General features: G+C 41.8%; 1 protein-coding gene across 1 annotated transcript in view; it reads right to left on the bottom strand.

Annotated features, from left to right (window-relative positions):
- Nucleotides 1-2582: 2582 nt before the first annotated feature.
- CAPN6 (calpain 6) overlaps nucleotides 2583-18341 on the bottom strand; it is a 72376-nt gene continuing 56617 nt past the window's right edge. The window contains exons 13-15 of the mRNA XM_053373832.1: nucleotides 14560-14681; nucleotides 9218-9354; nucleotides 2583-5123 (exon numbers count right to left, since the gene is read on the bottom strand). Coding sequence (XP_053229807.1) covers nucleotides 4941-5123; nucleotides 9218-9354; nucleotides 14560-14681 — 442 coding nt within the window. The 3' untranslated portion in view covers nucleotides 2583-4940. The remainder of the gene's footprint in view (nucleotides 5124-9217; nucleotides 9355-14559; nucleotides 14682-18341) is intronic.

Raw genomic sequence — 18341 nt, 5'->3', positions numbered from 1 at the left:
CATAGCTGTGCTGACCTGCTGTGATGGGGGAACTCTGCCATCCATGCAGACTTTGCTGGGTCAGGAGGCCCCTTTGGATCAAAGTTGTTAGGAATGCAAACAGCAGCTTCAGCTCAGCACTTGCAAACCACCAGTGAGCAGCCAGCAGCAGAGGCACCAGGAGGTCAGCTGCAAGTCAATTCAGATTAACACTTACAAGCCAATCAGGACAAAAATAGAGTTAATCTACTGGTTTGAGCCTCCAAACAGGGTGAATCAGAGGTGATTTGGCTCTCAGTGCACATTGAGGAATATGAAGAGAATTAATGCAAATATTTAAATCTGTGCCCTCACTTTATTGGATTTTACTTTCATTGTCAAGTTGGGGGGGGGGTGTGCTTCCAGAGGTGGCGAGTGCTCAATAAAGTAAAGTAAAATCCCAAATCACCACCAGCTTGTTAGGCCCCAGTTAATGCAAAAATGCAAAAATCAAGACCCGCTTAGCCAAATGCAGGCTACCAGCTATATGTCAGGTGCCAAGCCAAGAAGATTTGACCTTTTGAATCATCACAGGTCAAGTTCAAAAAAGGGGTTCTGTCTAAACTGGAGAAAAACAGGATGCTGGAGTAGATGGGGAACTGGTCTGATTCAGCAGGGCTTTTCTTCTGTTCTTAAGGATCCTTGTCTTGCATCACATATACAACTATATGCTCAAAGGCCCTCCCTCGCTGCAGATATTGGTGATGTGTGTATAGATAGCAAGGGAGGGGTGTGCAATAATAGGGTGGGGCTAATTAGCATGGTCCTGCTCCACTCTCCAACACTGTTCAAAGAATTCCCGAAGAGGGCAAGCATCAACTCTCACATCTTGTGAAGACCACCTTTGCTGTGAAGCCATAAGTAGTCTCAGGAGTGCCAGCTTGGCCCTGCGACTGTGGGTGTCTAGGGTTGTGGGTGCCATGCAGTGTGCATGACCCTGGTGCCAAATTTTGTGGGTGCCCAGCCCCTTCATGGGGCATTTTGTGGGTGCTCGGGCACTCAGGGCCCCAGACAGACAGCACCTATGAGGAGCTTCCAGGATACACACTTTTTAAAAAATGACTTTTTGCTGTTATGAAAATGATGAGGATATGCACCAAAAAGCGTGTGATAAACCAGTGGTTGACGAGAAGGTGTATAATTTTCCTGCAAGCAAATCAGAGCAAATGCCCAATAAACAGAGGGCATATTATAAATTCTGCACAATTTGTGCAAAACAAATCAGGATGACTGCTCTGGAGAACCTGTTATCCTTAACCTGTTTAGTCCTCATCCACAAATGAGACTAAGGAACATGCACTTGCTATTAGTCATCTATCGTTACCATTGCCACTACCCACCCATTCGTGTCTCTGCTGTTGTTGAGATTTATATTGCAAGTCCTTTAGGGTCAGGGGGTTCCCTTTTCCCCTAGCTTGTGCATACCCACGTTGGAGGAAAACAAATACATTTCCTTCTCTTGAGTTTGTAGTTAATGTATGTGTTACTGTAAACCACACGAGGGCACTGTTTGTCTAGCAATCTGGCCGCACTTGTTTGTAAGCCTCTTTGTCTACGTTAACTCCACCCCTATAAGCTGAGCCATTTTGTTTATCATTCATCCCTAGCTTGTTGAGACAATATGTCTTCTGTTTCTCACTCTCCTCACTATTCATCCTGTAGTTTCTTCATGAATAAAGCATTTGAACTCCAAGAACTGCAAGTGATTATTCCAAACTATGGTAATTCCATCAAGCTGCAAGGTCTGCTAACAATCGATGTCAGCAAATCTCTGAATTGCCTGGTTTGGAATACAAATTTGGCATGTTCATAAAGTACACCCGTATCCTGATTGTGCAATTTCAATTCGTTCTCCATCTCAAATGTTAATCTGAACCAGAGAAGTGGGAGGCAACATCTCTGCTATAGGAGAGAGGTAGGGAAAATGGGAAGGAGGAAGAGACCTCCCCTGACCCCACCCTGGTTTTAGGGGAGATCTCGTGATATGTCTCTGGAAACTGGTGCTGCTGGTAGCAGTGCTTCTCTGCTATTAGTGGAGGTGGCAGGGTGAGATAGGAGGGGGGTGGGAACGGCCCAACCATGAGAAAAGGTGAAGCCTTGTGGACGGCAGAATCCCCAGGTGCAGCAGATCCTGATGTAGATCTTTATTTGGGCATTGGGCCGGCCCTGGAGGTTTCCACACTCGTGGGCTGGGCCTGGGTCAAAGGCACCTTTGCCTGGAAATGTGCTGATCTTATGGTGCTCTTCTAGAATGGGGCAATACTTTTTTCTAAGGAGGTTTGGTGGCTTGGATTAGGGGTGGGGCTGGAAATGGGAATTCCCAGCTCCAACAAGTGGAAGGGAGCGAGGAAGTAACCTGAAATAAAATGGAGTGATCTTCTGCAAGTGGAACTTCTGCCAAGAAGATTCCTCTAGCTGATTATCCCCCTGCCCATCTGCATAACCCCCACTTTGAAGGGTCAACCCTCTGGAGAGCGTTTTTTGGAAGAGCAGGTGGGAGGAGGGGAAGAGAGAGTTGTACAAACGATTTTTTACTCATGCAACCATTGGACACAACTCAATAATAAAAGCATACATTTTATTCAGATGTTGCCACTGATAACAGATAATCGTTGGACTTGACAATCTTTGGACTATGACAATAAAAACATACAGAAGGTTAACAGTAATATGATATGTTATTGCCACCAGGAACTGTGCTTTGCGACTTTTTGATATGATGGTTACAGTTTTGTTATATATAATGTTATGTTTCTTTACAGCCAGTTACGTGTGTGTTGTGGTACTCTGAACATGATTCACGTAACAAGACAATTGTGGTGTGTGTTGACCTAGTCATTTGCCATGGCTGTTTCTATTGATATAATTTATGTAATTAATGATGTAATTAATGATGTAATTTATGTAATTAATGATATTAATGATGTTACATATTAATAGTTTGATTATTGCAATATAAACAGTGGAGACAGCAATGACTATTTAGCAAGTGGAATCTATTTATGATTAATTTACACTGGATAAATCTTTAAAAAGCGAAGAAATACTAATGAAGATGGAAAAAACTTAATGTACTAGATCTCTACTAGTTGGATATTATTGCGATTATGTTCCTTTAAGAATGATAGATTCTAATTGCCTGTACCTATTGATTATTACTTAGAATACCTTTGATTGACTTTACTTATTTCTTCTATAGATATCCTGTGTTGTCTGAATTACTGCAAAGAAGGTATCCTTTCTTGTAACACACAGGTGTTAGGTAATTAATGGTGTTATAATCTCCTAAGATTAATTTATATTTTTATGATCAATATTAGGGAGTGGAGACTGCAATGACCATTTGCCAGATGGGATCCATTGATGATTAAGCCTCATTGAAAAAGTTTGATAAAGTTGTAATAGTATATAAATGAAGATGTGGAATACTTAACTTTTTGGATTTGTATCGGTTGGGTATCATTGCAATTAGGTCTCTTTAAGAATATTTAATTCTAATTGCCTGCACCTTCCCCGTTGTAGGGATTGCTCCTATATAGTTTAGTTTCAATGATCATTCATACGGAGCATCTCTGACTGGCAACTTCTGCGTTCCTGTGGACTATTTCATCTCAAAAAACCTACTGAAAAATCTCCTGGAAACCTTGTCGCTGAAGAAGCCCAATCAATGGGTGAAACAAGGGTGTATCCTGAGAACTGGTCTATCATCAGCTGTCTTATTGTTACTAAGTGGTTCTGATTGTTACACTTTTAAGACATAGGACTATGCAGAAGGAAGACATCAGTATGAAATGGCATTGCCAACAAGAACTGTACATTGTAATTGTTGGACTTGACAATCTTTGGACTTGACAATCTTTGGACTTTACGACAATAAAAACATACAGAAGGTTAACAGTAATATGATATGTTATTGCCACCAGGAGCTGTGCTTTGCAATTTTTTGATATGACGATTACAGTTTTATTATATATAATGTTATGTTTCTTAACAGCCAGTTATGTGTGTGTTATGGTATTCTGAACTGATAACAGATAGGCATCGAAAACAAAAGCAACAGTGCAAAAAAGGCTCAGTACAATAAACAGCTATCCTATCCATATTCCTTTCATTTTTCTGTCCAAAGAGCTGTCATACAATTCAGCTGGCTCAGATAGAAGGCAGGCATACCTTCCCAATGTGGACAGATGCAAGCCTTTAAACTACATTCCCCACAGCTGAGTATTAGGAATGGCAAAGCTTGTGTTTCGCATCCCAGAACTCTGATTTTCCTATGCTGGGATTTGTCATTGCTTGTGTTAAATTTAGCAAATACTTTGGCATTTACTTAATGCAACTAAAAGGAAACTACTCTTACTATTAGAAGCAATATTCAACCGTGCTGTTTAGGAAGGACCATAGCTCAGTGGTGGAGCATCTGCTCTGCATGCAGAAGGCCCCAGGTCCAATCCCCAGCATCTGGAAGAAGCTCACTGTCTGAAGCCCCAGAGAGCTGCTGCTAGTCAGTGTCGACCATATTGAGCTATACTCGGTATAAGGCAGCTCCCAAAGTTCTGATGAAATGCTATTTTCTAGCAGAACAGCTAAAATGCATTGCAAGGCTATAATGGTTTCATGTGAATTGCACTAGTGAAGCCAGTGCCTGGAAGCAGCTGCTATCTGTGATAGAAAATATGTTTGGAGATATATACTGTATGTGTGTGTATGTGTGGTGAAAGAGAAAAGACAAATGCTATATTTGACTGCACATTTGCTCTCTGCTTCTTTCTCTTTTGTTGGCCATTTGTTGTTGCCCAAGTAGGACCCAGACACAACACCCCAAGCATTTTAAAGCATTTCACACCAAGATGCAAATCAGTGGCTCTCGCTCCATCCCCATTGTGGATGCTCACTGGAAACTCTTGCCTGTCAGCCCTTAGAATTCAGAACTCCACGAGGTCATCGCTAGTAACAACCTTGATGGTGATGTGACCTGGCATGTCATGATCTTCGCGACTCCCTCTGTCCTGGAGCTGGAACTTCTGAAGACTTCTGGGGTAATTGGGTGATACTGAGATCCGCACTTGTCCCATGAACTTGTCGCAAAGGAGCCCGCTGTGCCAAACCTACAGAGATAGGAAGGAAATGAGAAATAATTGCTGCTAGATGGGCTGGCATTTTCCTCCCCATGCACCCCTCCCCCTTCCCGCGATTGGAAAGGGTCAAAAGGTCATCTGTACAAGTCCTCAATTGGAAGAGCTCTCCTCTTTCAACCTCGCCTTGACCTCTGTGGGTTTTGTGTATCACTGTTGCACAGATGGGAAAGATGCGTCCCCAACACAGCAATGTGCTGCTGCTACAGGCTGCAAGCGCTTGAAACTGTTTAGAGGTTCCCTCCCACAGCAAAGCGGTCTTCCCTCTTATATGACAGCCACAGAGGATGCAATTAACAAAGACATACAGATCGTGGAACTATGTGTGGTGTGTTTTTCATCTCCCTGAAAGCCATCCCCAAAATCACAGAAAAGATGCTTTAAGGGGAAACATTTTCACACCCCTGTTCTCCGTTCCACGCTAGCACCATTGCAGCTACTGGCATACTGTTACTGACAGATTTGCCCAGGTAAAAATGCAGGTTTAGTATATCTAACCACATGCATCCTTTGTTATCCTGATTTCCTCTCACGTACCTTCTCTTCATATATACACATACAGAGTATACAAGGCCCTATCTGCACTGGAGTTCCGCTGGCTTTTTAAAATGCATGTGTTTCATACAGCCATTCCTATCACATGTAAATCTACTTCAGTCATACCTTGGTTTTCAAACAGCTTTGTTCTCAAACATTTTGGCTCCCGAACGCCGCAAACCCAGAAGTGACTGTTTCAGTTTGCGAACTATTTTTGGAAGCCGAACATCCGACAGGGCTTCCGTGGCTTCTGATTGGCTGCAGGAAGCTCCTGCAGCCAATCAGAAGCTGTAGAAGCTCTGTCGGACTTTCGGCTTCCAAAAATTGTTCGCAAAAGTACGACTGTAGTATCTTTGCTGTGTTGTTTTAGTGGGATTGCTTTACTGCATATTTTAATTATGGATGTTTATAGCTTAAGTTATATACTATATATGTATGTGTTATATTAATATTTTGTTATATATATATTCTAATAATTGCCTTTTATACTTGTAATCAGTTTAGAAGGCTGTTTTGCCATTGAGTGGTCTAAAAATTAATAAATAACAACCAGAATTTACCCATCACAATATACCTGCTTTTTTATTATGTTAAAATGTACTACGGTGGCCACTTGTAATTTGAAGAAAAAGCAGTTAGGGAGTCCCAGTCCAGATTAGAGCCACACTCCAGTTTCCTATTGAAAAATCACCCCGAGCCAAAGATGTTATTGTTATTTCAGACAATTCCAATAATTAAGGGGACAGTGATATTTAAAGAGTGGCAAAGAGCAATTTCAAGATATATCTGGCAGGGTAAGAAGCCAAGAATTATGTATAAGTTACTAATGGATGCGAAAGAGGCGGCTTCGCCCTGCCAGACTTGAAATTATATTATGAAGCTTCATGTCTCTGCTGGTTGAAAGAATGGATAAAGTTAAAAAATACTGAGTTATTGGACTTAGAAGGTTTTGATAACAGATTTGGCTGGCACGCATATCTATGGTGTGAGAAAAGAAAGATTCATAAAGGTTTTGAAAACCACATCTTTAGAAGATCCCTCATAGAAATATGGTAGAGATATAGAAGTTTATTAGAATCAAGAACTCCCCACTGGCTATCTTCGTTAGAAGTTATGAGTCTTAAGAAAGTCAATATAAGGGGGAACTGGATTACATATAAAGAATTGATTATAAAGGAAGGAGGAAAATGGAAAATGAAATCCTATGAAGAAGTGAAAGAGTATGTGTATGATTGGTTGCATTATTATCAGGTTAACGAAATGTTTAAAAAGGACTTAAAAGAAAGAGGTTATGAGGAAAAAGAATCGAAATTTCAAATAGAAATAATAAACAATGAAAATCAAATTTTGCCCAAGATGTATAAAATCTTGCTAGAATGGTATACAAAAGATGAGGAAGTTAAATCGGTTATGATACACTGGGCCAGAGATTTGGGATTGGATAAAACTGTGGAATGAAAGTATAAAATTTATGGCATGTACTGCGTTAAAGGAAAATGTTATGAAAATGATTTATAGATGGTACATCACACCTGTGAAACTGGCAAAAATGTATAAAACATGTAATAAGTGTTGGAAATGTAAAGAAAAAGAAGGAACATTTTATCATATGTGGTGGGATTGTAAGAAGGTGAAGGGCTTCTGGGAAATGATATATAATGAGATGAAAAAGATGTTGAAATATACGTTTGTTAAGAAACCAGAGGCTTTTCTTTTAGGAATAGTAGGAAATGAAATAAATAGAATGGACTGTAAACTTTTCCAATATGCAGTAACAGCAGCGAGAATATTATTGGCCCAAAGATGGAAACAGGAACAACTGCCGATGCTCGAAGAATGGAGAATGAAACTGATGGAGTATGCTGAACTGGACAAACTAACAGGAAAGATCAGATATATACGAAATCAAAAGTTCATTGAAGACTGGGGAAAATTTTCAGACTATCTGAAATGTGTATGTGATGAGCAAATAACGCTAGTGGGATTTGAAGAAGTTCTGTAAATGATAGAGGACTATTGTATTGATGAAAAGTAAGTGTGTGAAGGTTTATAAAGTGCAATATAAAATTAGGAAATGCGTATTTAAAAATTTGAATAATGGATGATTGTCAGAGAGGTTGAAGGAAGTCTAAAAGAGAAAATATGTGATAAATTTAGATTGGATACTATAAATGTATGTTGGAAAATTTAATAAAAAAATCAAAAAAAGAAAAAAGAAAAATCGCCCCGAGCTGTAGTGTTTATGGCAAGCTTTACAGCAGAAAACCATTTGGACGGAGGGCATTCTAGAATGAAGTTTTGCAACTGCTTTTTCATTCCCCCCCCCCCCAACTAAAAAATTGGTCTGTTTAAGCACACTTTTACAAAAGCATATTTATTGTAATATACAGCAGGCTGTGAATGTAACAAGTAAGTAAATCAACTATGTTGGCCTTCTGTAGGGCTGGGGATACCCATAAAACACACTTGGGCTGTGTACACACTATGCTTTTAAAGCACATTCAGAGAATTCTGGGCACTGTGGTTCACCTCTCACAGAGTTACAGTTCTCAGCAACCCTTAATAAACTACACTACCCAGAGGGCGATTGCTTCAAATGTGCTTTAAGTTATAGTGTGTACACAGCCTATGTGACATTGAACCAGTTTTAATTTAGTCTTTGAAATATACTCAGAGTTGAGTAGTAATTTCATGCTCTTTATTTCAGCTCATAGGAACAGTGATTGAATTTCCCCCCGAACTCAGGCTTTATATACATTATTTACACAATGAGTACCGTCTGATTGGTTGATTATGTTTCCCTCCGAGAGCCTTATTGGGCTGCTGCTGCAGGCCAATCAGTTGTTGCATTCTAGGATTCTACCAGCCTAATAGGTTGATAAACTTCCTCCTGGGGTCTGATTGGGCTGCTCCTGCAGGCCAATCAGGTTGTTGTATTCTAGGCTCCTACCTGCCTATTGTTCTAAGATTCAAGCTTAGTACATAACAGTCTTGCTTAAACTGTTGACACGAGAAAAACAATGGTAGGGGAAAGAGTACCCCTTGGAGGAAGATAGGTTAAAAGAACATAACACGTAAAAATCAATAAAATTAAATGAAAAATCCCTATTAAATGCATGCACAATGTCCCACACATCCAAGGCTATGGTCACATGCCTCAAGATTTGGTATGAAGGCTCATACAATCAACACCTTGCTGAAACTAAACAGGTCTAGGTCAGGTTAGTGTCTGGGTGGGAGGCTGTTTGGGAATCACCTCTAATGATGTACTATTGTGCTTTCCATGATCCATTAAACTGGAACCTGTATTGTTGGAGTTCTGTTTTTATTATATTGTTTTAGGTTGATTTGTACTATTGTACGCTGTTCAGAAATGCTTAAACTTTTAAGCAGTTTAGAAATACTTTAAAATAAAATAACTAATGTCTGCTACCCTGCTGTGGGTTCCATAGAAATTTAAGAAAACAAAAGGAGAAGGAAAGAAACTAGTAGAAAGCAGGTACAAGTAGGAATGTAATAATTTCTCTTACCTGGACAACAATCGGGCTTGCAATGTTCCTCTGGTAGAAAATGGCTTGTGTATTGAAAATAGCACTGAGGGTGCTCTTCTGCACAGGAGAACGAACTTTCTGATTCTCACACTTGATGACAATGTAGGGATTTGCTCCTGGGAAAAGACAGTGTTGTTCCACTTTCATCACCACCATCATTCATTTAATGCAATATAGACACTTTGCCACTATACAAATTCAGCCATATACCAAAGAAACATAGGGACTAGCCACCTAAACATTTTTGCTAGCACAATGGAACTTTCCCACCCTCTTCTTTCCCTGTGCACCACCCTGCAACTCCTAAATCTGTTTCAGATTCACTTTCCTTCAATCATGACACTCAAGGTAGCATACTTTCCCAGCCAAGCATGGACTTAGTTTCAGCAACGTGGCTGCATCACATGGCCTCAGACAATGCCCTGAGATGCACAGTACAAGAAGATGCAACTGGTGAAAAAACAGGCCAGCTAGACAGCTCACTGGGGTGGGTATATCATTATTAATATCATTATATATTTATTTATATATCCCGCTGTTTTTTCCTGACAGGACTTAAGGCAGCTTTCATATAAAAATGAGAGCGGCTAAAAGCATTGGGGGGGGGGGAGACCCAATAATTTAAAAGTAATTAAACATTTATAGAAGTAAAACTAATATACACATATAAAGTCTATTGAAACCATGCAAATAAGAACAGCATGGCACCAGCCCTTTCATTAAAAGCAGCCAATTCCCAAAATCCTGTTGGAAGAAGAGAGTCTTCACTTGCTGGCAGAAGGACAACATTGAGGGAGCCAGTTTAACTTCTCTAGGAAAAGAGCTGCAAAGTCTGGGAGCAGCCAGTACTGAGGCCCTCTCCTATGTCCCCATCATTGAGCTATTTTTTAAGGAAAAGCAGCAAAAACTACACGGCCAACGTCGCTTGTCATATGTCCAGATTTCCCCGGACCTTTCCCTTCCAATTTTCACCCAGACACTCCTTCCGCCTACAATATTCTGATTATGTCAAAACTAGGGCAGGTTCAAATGAGGGAATACAGTCTTTCAGATGGTTTGGACTGAAGCAATGTAGGGCTTTACAGGAATATCACAACCATATTACTCCACTGCTGAAATAACTGCATGGGTTGCCAATTAGCTACTAGACTAAGTTCAAGGTGCTGGAATACAAAGCCTTATACAACTTGAGAACAGGACACCAAAAAGTCACCCTATTCCATACATTGTCAAATGATCATCTCACTTTGTCAATTGATCATCTCAAGGGTACCCAGTAGATACCATCTTATCACAATATTGGAATTAGGTCTTTAATGTGGTGACACTCACACTCCTGCTAAATATTTGACAGGCGCTTGTTGAAGACTTTCCTCTTTCAACAAGACTTGTAGGTGGAATTTGTTGTCTATCTGTATTGCACTGGATTTTGATTGAATACACATAATTGTTTTTGCTGTTTTTAATTGTATTTATTTTTTGTTTTTAAGTTATTTTTATATGTGCAATTATTTTAACTGGTGTGTGTGTGTTTTACATATGCATAAATCACTCTGAGGTACCTCATAGGGAGCAATTCATGAATGATATGAATAAATAACAAGGTGCTCAACAGAAATTATAGGAAGCTTACCATTCCTAGTCTTCAGGAACAGATGAAAGGAGCCTCATACACCATTAAAAAGCAGAGGTTCATTTTGTTAAGTCAGGAGCCATGCAACCTTCAGCCCACGAGAAGGCAGTTATTGCAGATGCATAAACTAACCTTGGACAATGTCTTTGAATGCTACCACCACAACAGGGCTTTTCAATGACAGCCAGACATAAGCATCTCCTTGTCTTGATCATTTTCCTCTTGAACAAACACTTTGAACTGGCCTCGCACAAGAAGAGGGGAAAATAAAACCCTGACCGAGTTGGCCACTGGAGTGTCTTGTCTTATTGCTCAGTACTGATTAGATTAGAGGATGTTATGGCTCATTGGGTCTGAAGTGGATTTTTTTAAATTTTACAACCTGGAAGCAGCAAGGAGTAGGTAGAACTCTTGTTAAGGGGGATTTATAAGCGCTCTGGCCAAACACTGCTGTCCTTTGACATTTAAAATGCTGCGTGAAATCACACTCTTTCCGAGCACATGGACTTGATGGGAATGAGCTTCTGGTGGCATCATGTGGAAAAAGGAGAAGGGTTGGCCTTTTCAGCAAAACTAGTTTGGGTTCCTGGTGTGTGTGTGTGTGTGTGTGTGTGTGTGAGAGAGAGAGAGAGAGAGAGAGAGAGAGAGAGAGAGAGAATGAATGCAGGGCCTCAAACTCACGCCTGCCTATCATTAAGAGCCAGTGTGGTGCAGCAGTTTAAGTGTTGGACTAGGACCTGGGAGAGACCAGGGTTCAAATCCCCACTCAGCCATGACACATATTGGGTGACCTGGGGGCCTGGAGTTGTGGCATGTTAGGCTAAGAGGCAAGATCACCCAGTGAGCTTCATGCCTGAGAGGGGATTTGAACCCTGATCACCCAAGTCTTAGCCTGATGCTCTAACCACTCACACCACGCTGCCTCTCATGTCATGGCTCTCAACCTGCCCATCTATTAAGATAAACAACAGAAACCCTCGTTGTTTGTAGGCCAGCAGGGGAAATGGTCTTTTCTGTGGTGGCCCTGTGGATGTCAAACTCCTTACTAAACGAATCTGAGAAGGCTCTCGCACTCCAATGTTTTCACATACAGGTACACAGAGGACTAGCTGCACAGCTAATCCAGAAAGGGAGAAATCACAGTAGTCAGAAAAAATGGTGGTGAAATACCAGCAGCAGTGAGGGAGGAGGAACAGTGCTGCTGAAAAAAGTGGATATTCACACAATGGAGAGAAATTTCTCTCACGGCTGAGTTTCTTGGACCTGAAAGTCAACACTGGCAAATTATTCAGAATAGCCCTGCTAGGCACTGAATGCCATTTTGCTGTTCACTGACTACAAGTACTAGATGTAAATCTAAGTAATAGGCTTTTAAATATCCCTGTGCTCCACGTGGCTTGGTGCTTGCAAATCCCATACCCAGCACTTGGCAGCCAGAGGTGTTTGTTTTATTGATCTGTCAGCACCGTAGTAGGAGCTGAGAAATAATCAGTCCTCTCAATCCGTCCGCCTCTGTCACACACACACACCCCTTCGGGAAATGTGAAAAGAAAAATGTTTCATGTATGTGTTGGGGGCAGGGGAGGAAGGCTCTAAAAATAATGATTTAGCAGCCTGAGCTGAGAAAATTCCACTGCTTTTTAAGAGGCTCTTCTGCTTTTCTCTTTTTATATCGACCCCTTTGTTTCTCTGTTCTGCTAGGGCTTAGGCAAACACATGAAGCCATTGCAAAGGTTGCAAAATTTATCAAATGCCAAAAAATTAACAAGTGTCTAAATCTGGTACTGCCATTGAGCTTGAGCCCCCAGGCCAGATGACCTTCTTCCTGCCACTTCCGATTGGCCTTGCTTAGATATATACATGCATACATAACATCTGGATGCTATGCTGAATGCCATTTATGCTTAAACTCTTTCAGAGCATTTGCAGAACACTGACTACTGGTATTTGTCAAGGAAAACTGCCAAGGAGTCTCTGGCTATTGAAATTGTTCCAAGGCTGTCAAAGAAGGTTGGCATAAGAAGTTGAAAGGCATTAGGTGCAACGGCAGCTGAATTACATGATGTAGATTTCTTCCCTGTTCCTTTTGAACAAACTATGTTATCAGTCGGTGGATTTTAAGAAATTCGAAATAAGGTGATGTAAGTCACATGGCCAAATATTGATTACTCTCATTTATCATTCATTCAGTATGAAATTACATAAAATGTTACTAGAGATGTGTCTGTGTGTGCATTTCCAAAACTCAACAAAAGCTATTTTGAATATGCATTCTTCACATATTATCCCACCTCTATGGCTTTTAAATTAGGCTAGCGAGCAACCCAAGCAACAAATGGCTGAAAAAGAAACCTGAATAGGTTCCAGTGCTTCTCTAGTGTCAAATGTCCAAAGACAAAGTACAGTTAACAAACAGGCAGCAGAGGGCGCTGCTTGACTTTCAAGTGAGTATCTCCCTTTCATGTATGCTAAGTTTAAAAGGAGCCTGAGAAATTAATCAAGACTGGGTTCAGACACACGGCTTGTCCACACTTCCGCTTGTCTCGTGCTTTTAGTTTGTCCCATGCTTTCTAGGCATGTGTTACTATTATTATTTGCAGTCAGCTGTTGCCTCTTCAATGCTCTATTCAGCACAGACTGCCCTCTGCCACCCCGATCTACCCAAACAGCTAACATGAAAAGAGAAGAAGTGCGTGTTAGTCTCTGGACAATTCCAATGCACACGATCATCTCATTTCATGAAAACCACGGGGGAGTGAACCCAGGAAGTGGCTAGAATAAATTGCAAAAGGTCCCATTGAGTGCTTATCCATTCTACCACTTACTCCTGGGAAAACCTGTGTTTTAAGTTCTGACCTGGGGTGTCAACTTGAATGAAATAATGGGGGGGGTGAGCAGGTAAGCCTTGCCCTGCATTATCAATCACAAGATGTGGCACTGGCGCACACACACACACACACACACACACACACACCATTTGAATGGCAATGGCCATCAGTTTTGGAAGGGCCAAGCCCCCTCAAATATTTTATTGGCTCCTATGATTGGAACAAATTGGTTTTCTGGAGGAAAGTGGCAGGACAAAGCCAAAAACACTCAGACATATGCATTCTAGGCATGGGACAAGTGGCAGCGTGGGCGAGCTCAGAATCACCTTGAAACAAACCTTCCATTGCCCAGAGCTAAGTATGGACCATGGATGGACAGGGCTTTTCTTCAGATGGAAGTCACCAGAACTCAGTTCCTGCACCTCCATTGTAAGAGGACAAGGGAGGCGTTCATGGTGAGTTCCAGCACCTCTTTTTCTAGAAAAATAGCACTGTGAATGAGTGTGTGCCTTACAAAGCGAAATCCCAGTCCACCTGAAACTGCAATTTTAGGTCAGGTTAAGATATCTAAAGTTCAGACTGCAACACCTGACTTTTAGCTTCATTCCAGGATTTTTAATATGTTTCATCTCTGTGTTATTCACTAAGTCGACAGGAATGATTTCCCTAAGAACATGCTGTACAGCTCTCTTAAATCTTAGTTCCCTTTCTTAATCTTAAGCTCACCTGCTAGTTTTATCTGACAGCACAGTGTTTCCGTAGATTAAGAGAAATTGAATTTTAATGTTCAGGTCATCTGAATAATTTACTAACTCAGTACAAGAACCACAAAGACTTTTGGATTAACCCTTTGCACTTACCGATATATGGGTCCTGACATCTGAGACGTGACACAGAGTGGACTTTAACTTGGGACACCCTCGCAACGAAGCCACGTAGGATGTCCAGGCAGGCGCCCCTGGGTCGATGCAGTGTAAGCTCCCTGGAACACCAAGACAAAATGTATCAGGTAGGAATGACTGGTGGATTAATACCAGATTCTATATGGAATATTGAACTTTTGCCTCCCTTACTTTGATGCCACCAGATACTTTGATGCTTATGGACAAATAATACAGTGTTGTGGGTGATTAATTTCAAAGTATTACAAGTGGGGAGAAAAGTTCTTCATTAGGGATGACACCTTAGAATAATATTTGAGCATAGTTTTTTGCTCCAAGGTGTTAGGATGACTTTTTGTTGGAACAATATTTAAAATACATTTGCAAACATTGTAGGTTTGGCGCTTTGTTTCCTTGAGAAGGAAATGGGGCAAGACCAGCGGTAGGCATTTCTGGTATTGCATGCCACAAAATAATACAGGTGTGCTGTGGAGTCTTGCCCACCCCTGTCAATCTGATGTTTAGCTCTGCCCTCCCAAAAATATTTTTCTTGATTTTGCAGTAATACATGTTAAGTGAGCACATTAAAATTTGTAGAATGAGAAAATGAGGACATCCGTCCTCCTTGCCTCCTCTTGGCAGAAGCCAGGTAAGTATTAACCTTTTTTATATTCTATTATATGATCTTCAGTCATGTTTGTTTACTGTCTCTGTCATTCCTTCAAGAGGGTTCTTGCATATCATATCATCGTAGTTTCCATGAACCAAAGGAGACAGGACACACATGGGCATAGTTCTAACCAAGTCAGGAAGTCCAGATCTGTACTGATGCAACCAATATGGTGTTCTCCATTCATGTGCAATAATGGCCACCAACCAGGCAGAGAAAGTGTCTGGTTTCCAACCCACCCTGTACTGCTACTTTATGAGTGATTTTTCCCTGCAAGTGCTAACCACCTATAATAATAATAATAATAATTTTTATTTATACCCCGCCTTCCCCAGCCAAGGCCGGGCTCAGGGCGGCTAACAAGCAATAATAAAAACAATTTGAATGAATACAACTTAAAAACAAGATTAAAATACAACATTAAAATATTGAAACATTAAAATATTAAAATGCAGCCTCATCACAGGAGGAGAAAGGAAAAAGGAAAAACAAAAAGGGGGGAGGAATCAAATTGGCTCCAAGCCAAAGGCCAGGCGGAACAACTCTGTCTTACAGGCCCTGCGGAAAGAAATCAGATCCTGCAAGGCCCTGGTCTCATGAGGCAGAGCGTTCCACCAGGCCGGAACCAGTGTTGAAAAGGCCCTGGCTCTGGTTGAGGCTAATCTAACTTCCTTAGGGCCCGGGACCACTAGGGTGTTGCTATTTATGGACCTTGAGGCTCTCCGTGGGGCATACCAGGAGAGGCGGTCCCGTAGGTACGAGGGTCCTAGGCCGTGAAGGGCTTTAAAGGTCAAAAGCAGCACCTTAAATCTGGCCCTGTACTCTGTACTCCACCGGGAGCCAATACAGCTGGAAAAGCACTGGGTGAATATGCTCCCATGGCAGAGACCCCGTGAGGAGCCTCGCTGCAGCATTCTGCACCCGCTGGAGTTTCTGGGACAGCTTCAAGGGCAGCTCTGCGTAGAGCGAGTAGTCAAGCCTGGAGGTGACCGTCGCATGGATCACTGTGGCCAGGTTGACGCGGGAAAGGTAAGGGTGCTACCCACCTTATTTTTATGACTGCAAGCCATTTTACATTGTTTCATTATTCGACTCTAAAGCTGTAAACTATCTTGGGGCCTTAGAAGGGTAATATAATAACAACAACAACAACAACAATAATAATACTGTAATAGTAATAATCTCCATTCTTATAATTTGAATCCTACCCTCTGTAGCAACAGAATACAGTGGTACCTCAGGTTACATATGCTTCAGGTTACATACGCTTCAGGTTACAGACTCTGCTAACCCAGAAATAGTGCTTCAGGTTAAGAACTTTGCTTCAGGATGAGAACAGAAATCATGCTCTGGTGGCGCGGCGGCAACAGGAGGCCCCATTAGCTAAAGTGGTGCTTCAGGTTAAGAACAGTTTCAGGTTAAGTACGGACCTCCAGAACGAATTAAGTACTTAATCTGAGGTACCACTGTACAAGCTTCCTCCATCTTCTATGCCACAGCCCTTCTGATATTTGAAGATGGCTATCATAACAACTCTCTGGGCTCATCCTAACTATGACTTGTCTAACCACTTTCCACAGGGGAAACCTGGTCTTTACCATTGAATCAGAGCAAACATCAATGGAGTTTTCTGTGATTTGACGTTTGCTGTGATTTAGTGCTAAAGAACAGGTTTTCCTGAGAAAGTGGCAGGGCGAACAGAAAAAAATCTCACTCATGCTTTCTTACGCATGGGAGAAGCAAAAGTGTGGATGAGCTTCATTCTTCTCCTGGGTAAGCATTCCCAGCTCCCAAGGCTTGATTTCCAGGTGCTTGGTCATCTTTGACACCCTCCTCTGAACATGTTTGTCGAAATTCTTCTTAAGTTGTCATGCCCAGAACTGGACACAGGACTCCAGGTGTGGTCTGACCAAGGCAGAATAGAACTGTACTACTCCTTTCCTTGATCAGGACACTATATTAGTGTTGATGCAGTCTAGAATAGCATTAACTAATTTTTTGCTGCTGTATCATATTGTTCACCTATCTGAAGCTACTAAGACCCCCCAAATCCTTTTCATGTGTTCTGTCAAGCCAGGTGCCCCCCTCCCATCCTGTATTTGTGCATCCTAGTATTCCTGCCTATGTGTAGAACCTTGAATTTGTACCTACTGAAATGGGACTTTAACAAATGGTTTTGGCCCAGTCCTTCAATATGTTAAAGCCACCCTGAATCCTGATCCCTTAATTCCTTCAAATTATTTGTAAAGATGTTGAACACCAGGCCCCACAGCACCCCTCTTGCCACTCCTCCCCCCCATGATGAACCATTGGTCCCAGCTGTCCTGATTGTGCAGAGCACCTAAATGCGAGCAGCTGCTCACATGCAGGTGTTATTTTTAGCCCTAAGAGGATTTTTAGTCCTCTTAGCCAGGCACCCCACATGTTAAGGGCCTTGAGGACCCTGAAGCTGGTGCAGATGATCCCCTTGAGGGGCCATCCAAGTTGAGGCCTGCTGAAGAGTCTCTCGAGCTGTCAGAGGAGGAGGCAGGGCCACCCACATTCTCAAGAATGTTGGTGTCAGAAAGCTCCAAGTCTAGCCTGAAGAGCAATGGCATAACATGTGCCTACAACCCCAGAGCCATCACGCTAGTCATGAGTGAGCGATCACTGGAGCTCTTTCACTAACAGCAGCTGTGATTAGGACGTGGTCTAAAAAGACAGCGTATATAAGGCCACCCTCTTGAGCCCCCCACTTGCTGGAAATAACATGGGGCTCTGGCTCCCAATTCCCAGGTGCCCACCTTGCTGAATTTCCTGCAATATTCACTCACATTTGGACCTAGACTATTTTCTGTGATTGAGCTCGGCTTGTTTGGACTGTGTTGCTCCTGCAAGCCTGCCTTCAGTGCTTTGATGAGAGAAACTCATGCCTCCTGGGTCTGGGATGCTAAGCTCCTGAGGGCACCCCTGGAGCATGACCACAGCTGAGCATACAAAAACATGTGCCTATTACAGGAAATTGCAGTCAATACAGAAATAGACCATACATGAGTAAGGCACAAACACATTTCTTCTATGAGATATAACAAAGAAATGCTTTGTGGTCCCA

This window comes from Podarcis raffonei, chromosome Z, assembly GCF_027172205.1.
Source record: "Podarcis raffonei isolate rPodRaf1 chromosome Z, rPodRaf1.pri, whole genome shotgun sequence".
In the NCBI taxonomy this organism is placed as follows: domain Eukaryota; kingdom Metazoa; phylum Chordata; class Lepidosauria; order Squamata; family Lacertidae; genus Podarcis; species Podarcis raffonei.
The sequence above is the reverse complement of the archived record's forward strand: the minus strand, read 5'-3'. Positions and strand labels throughout refer to the sequence as shown.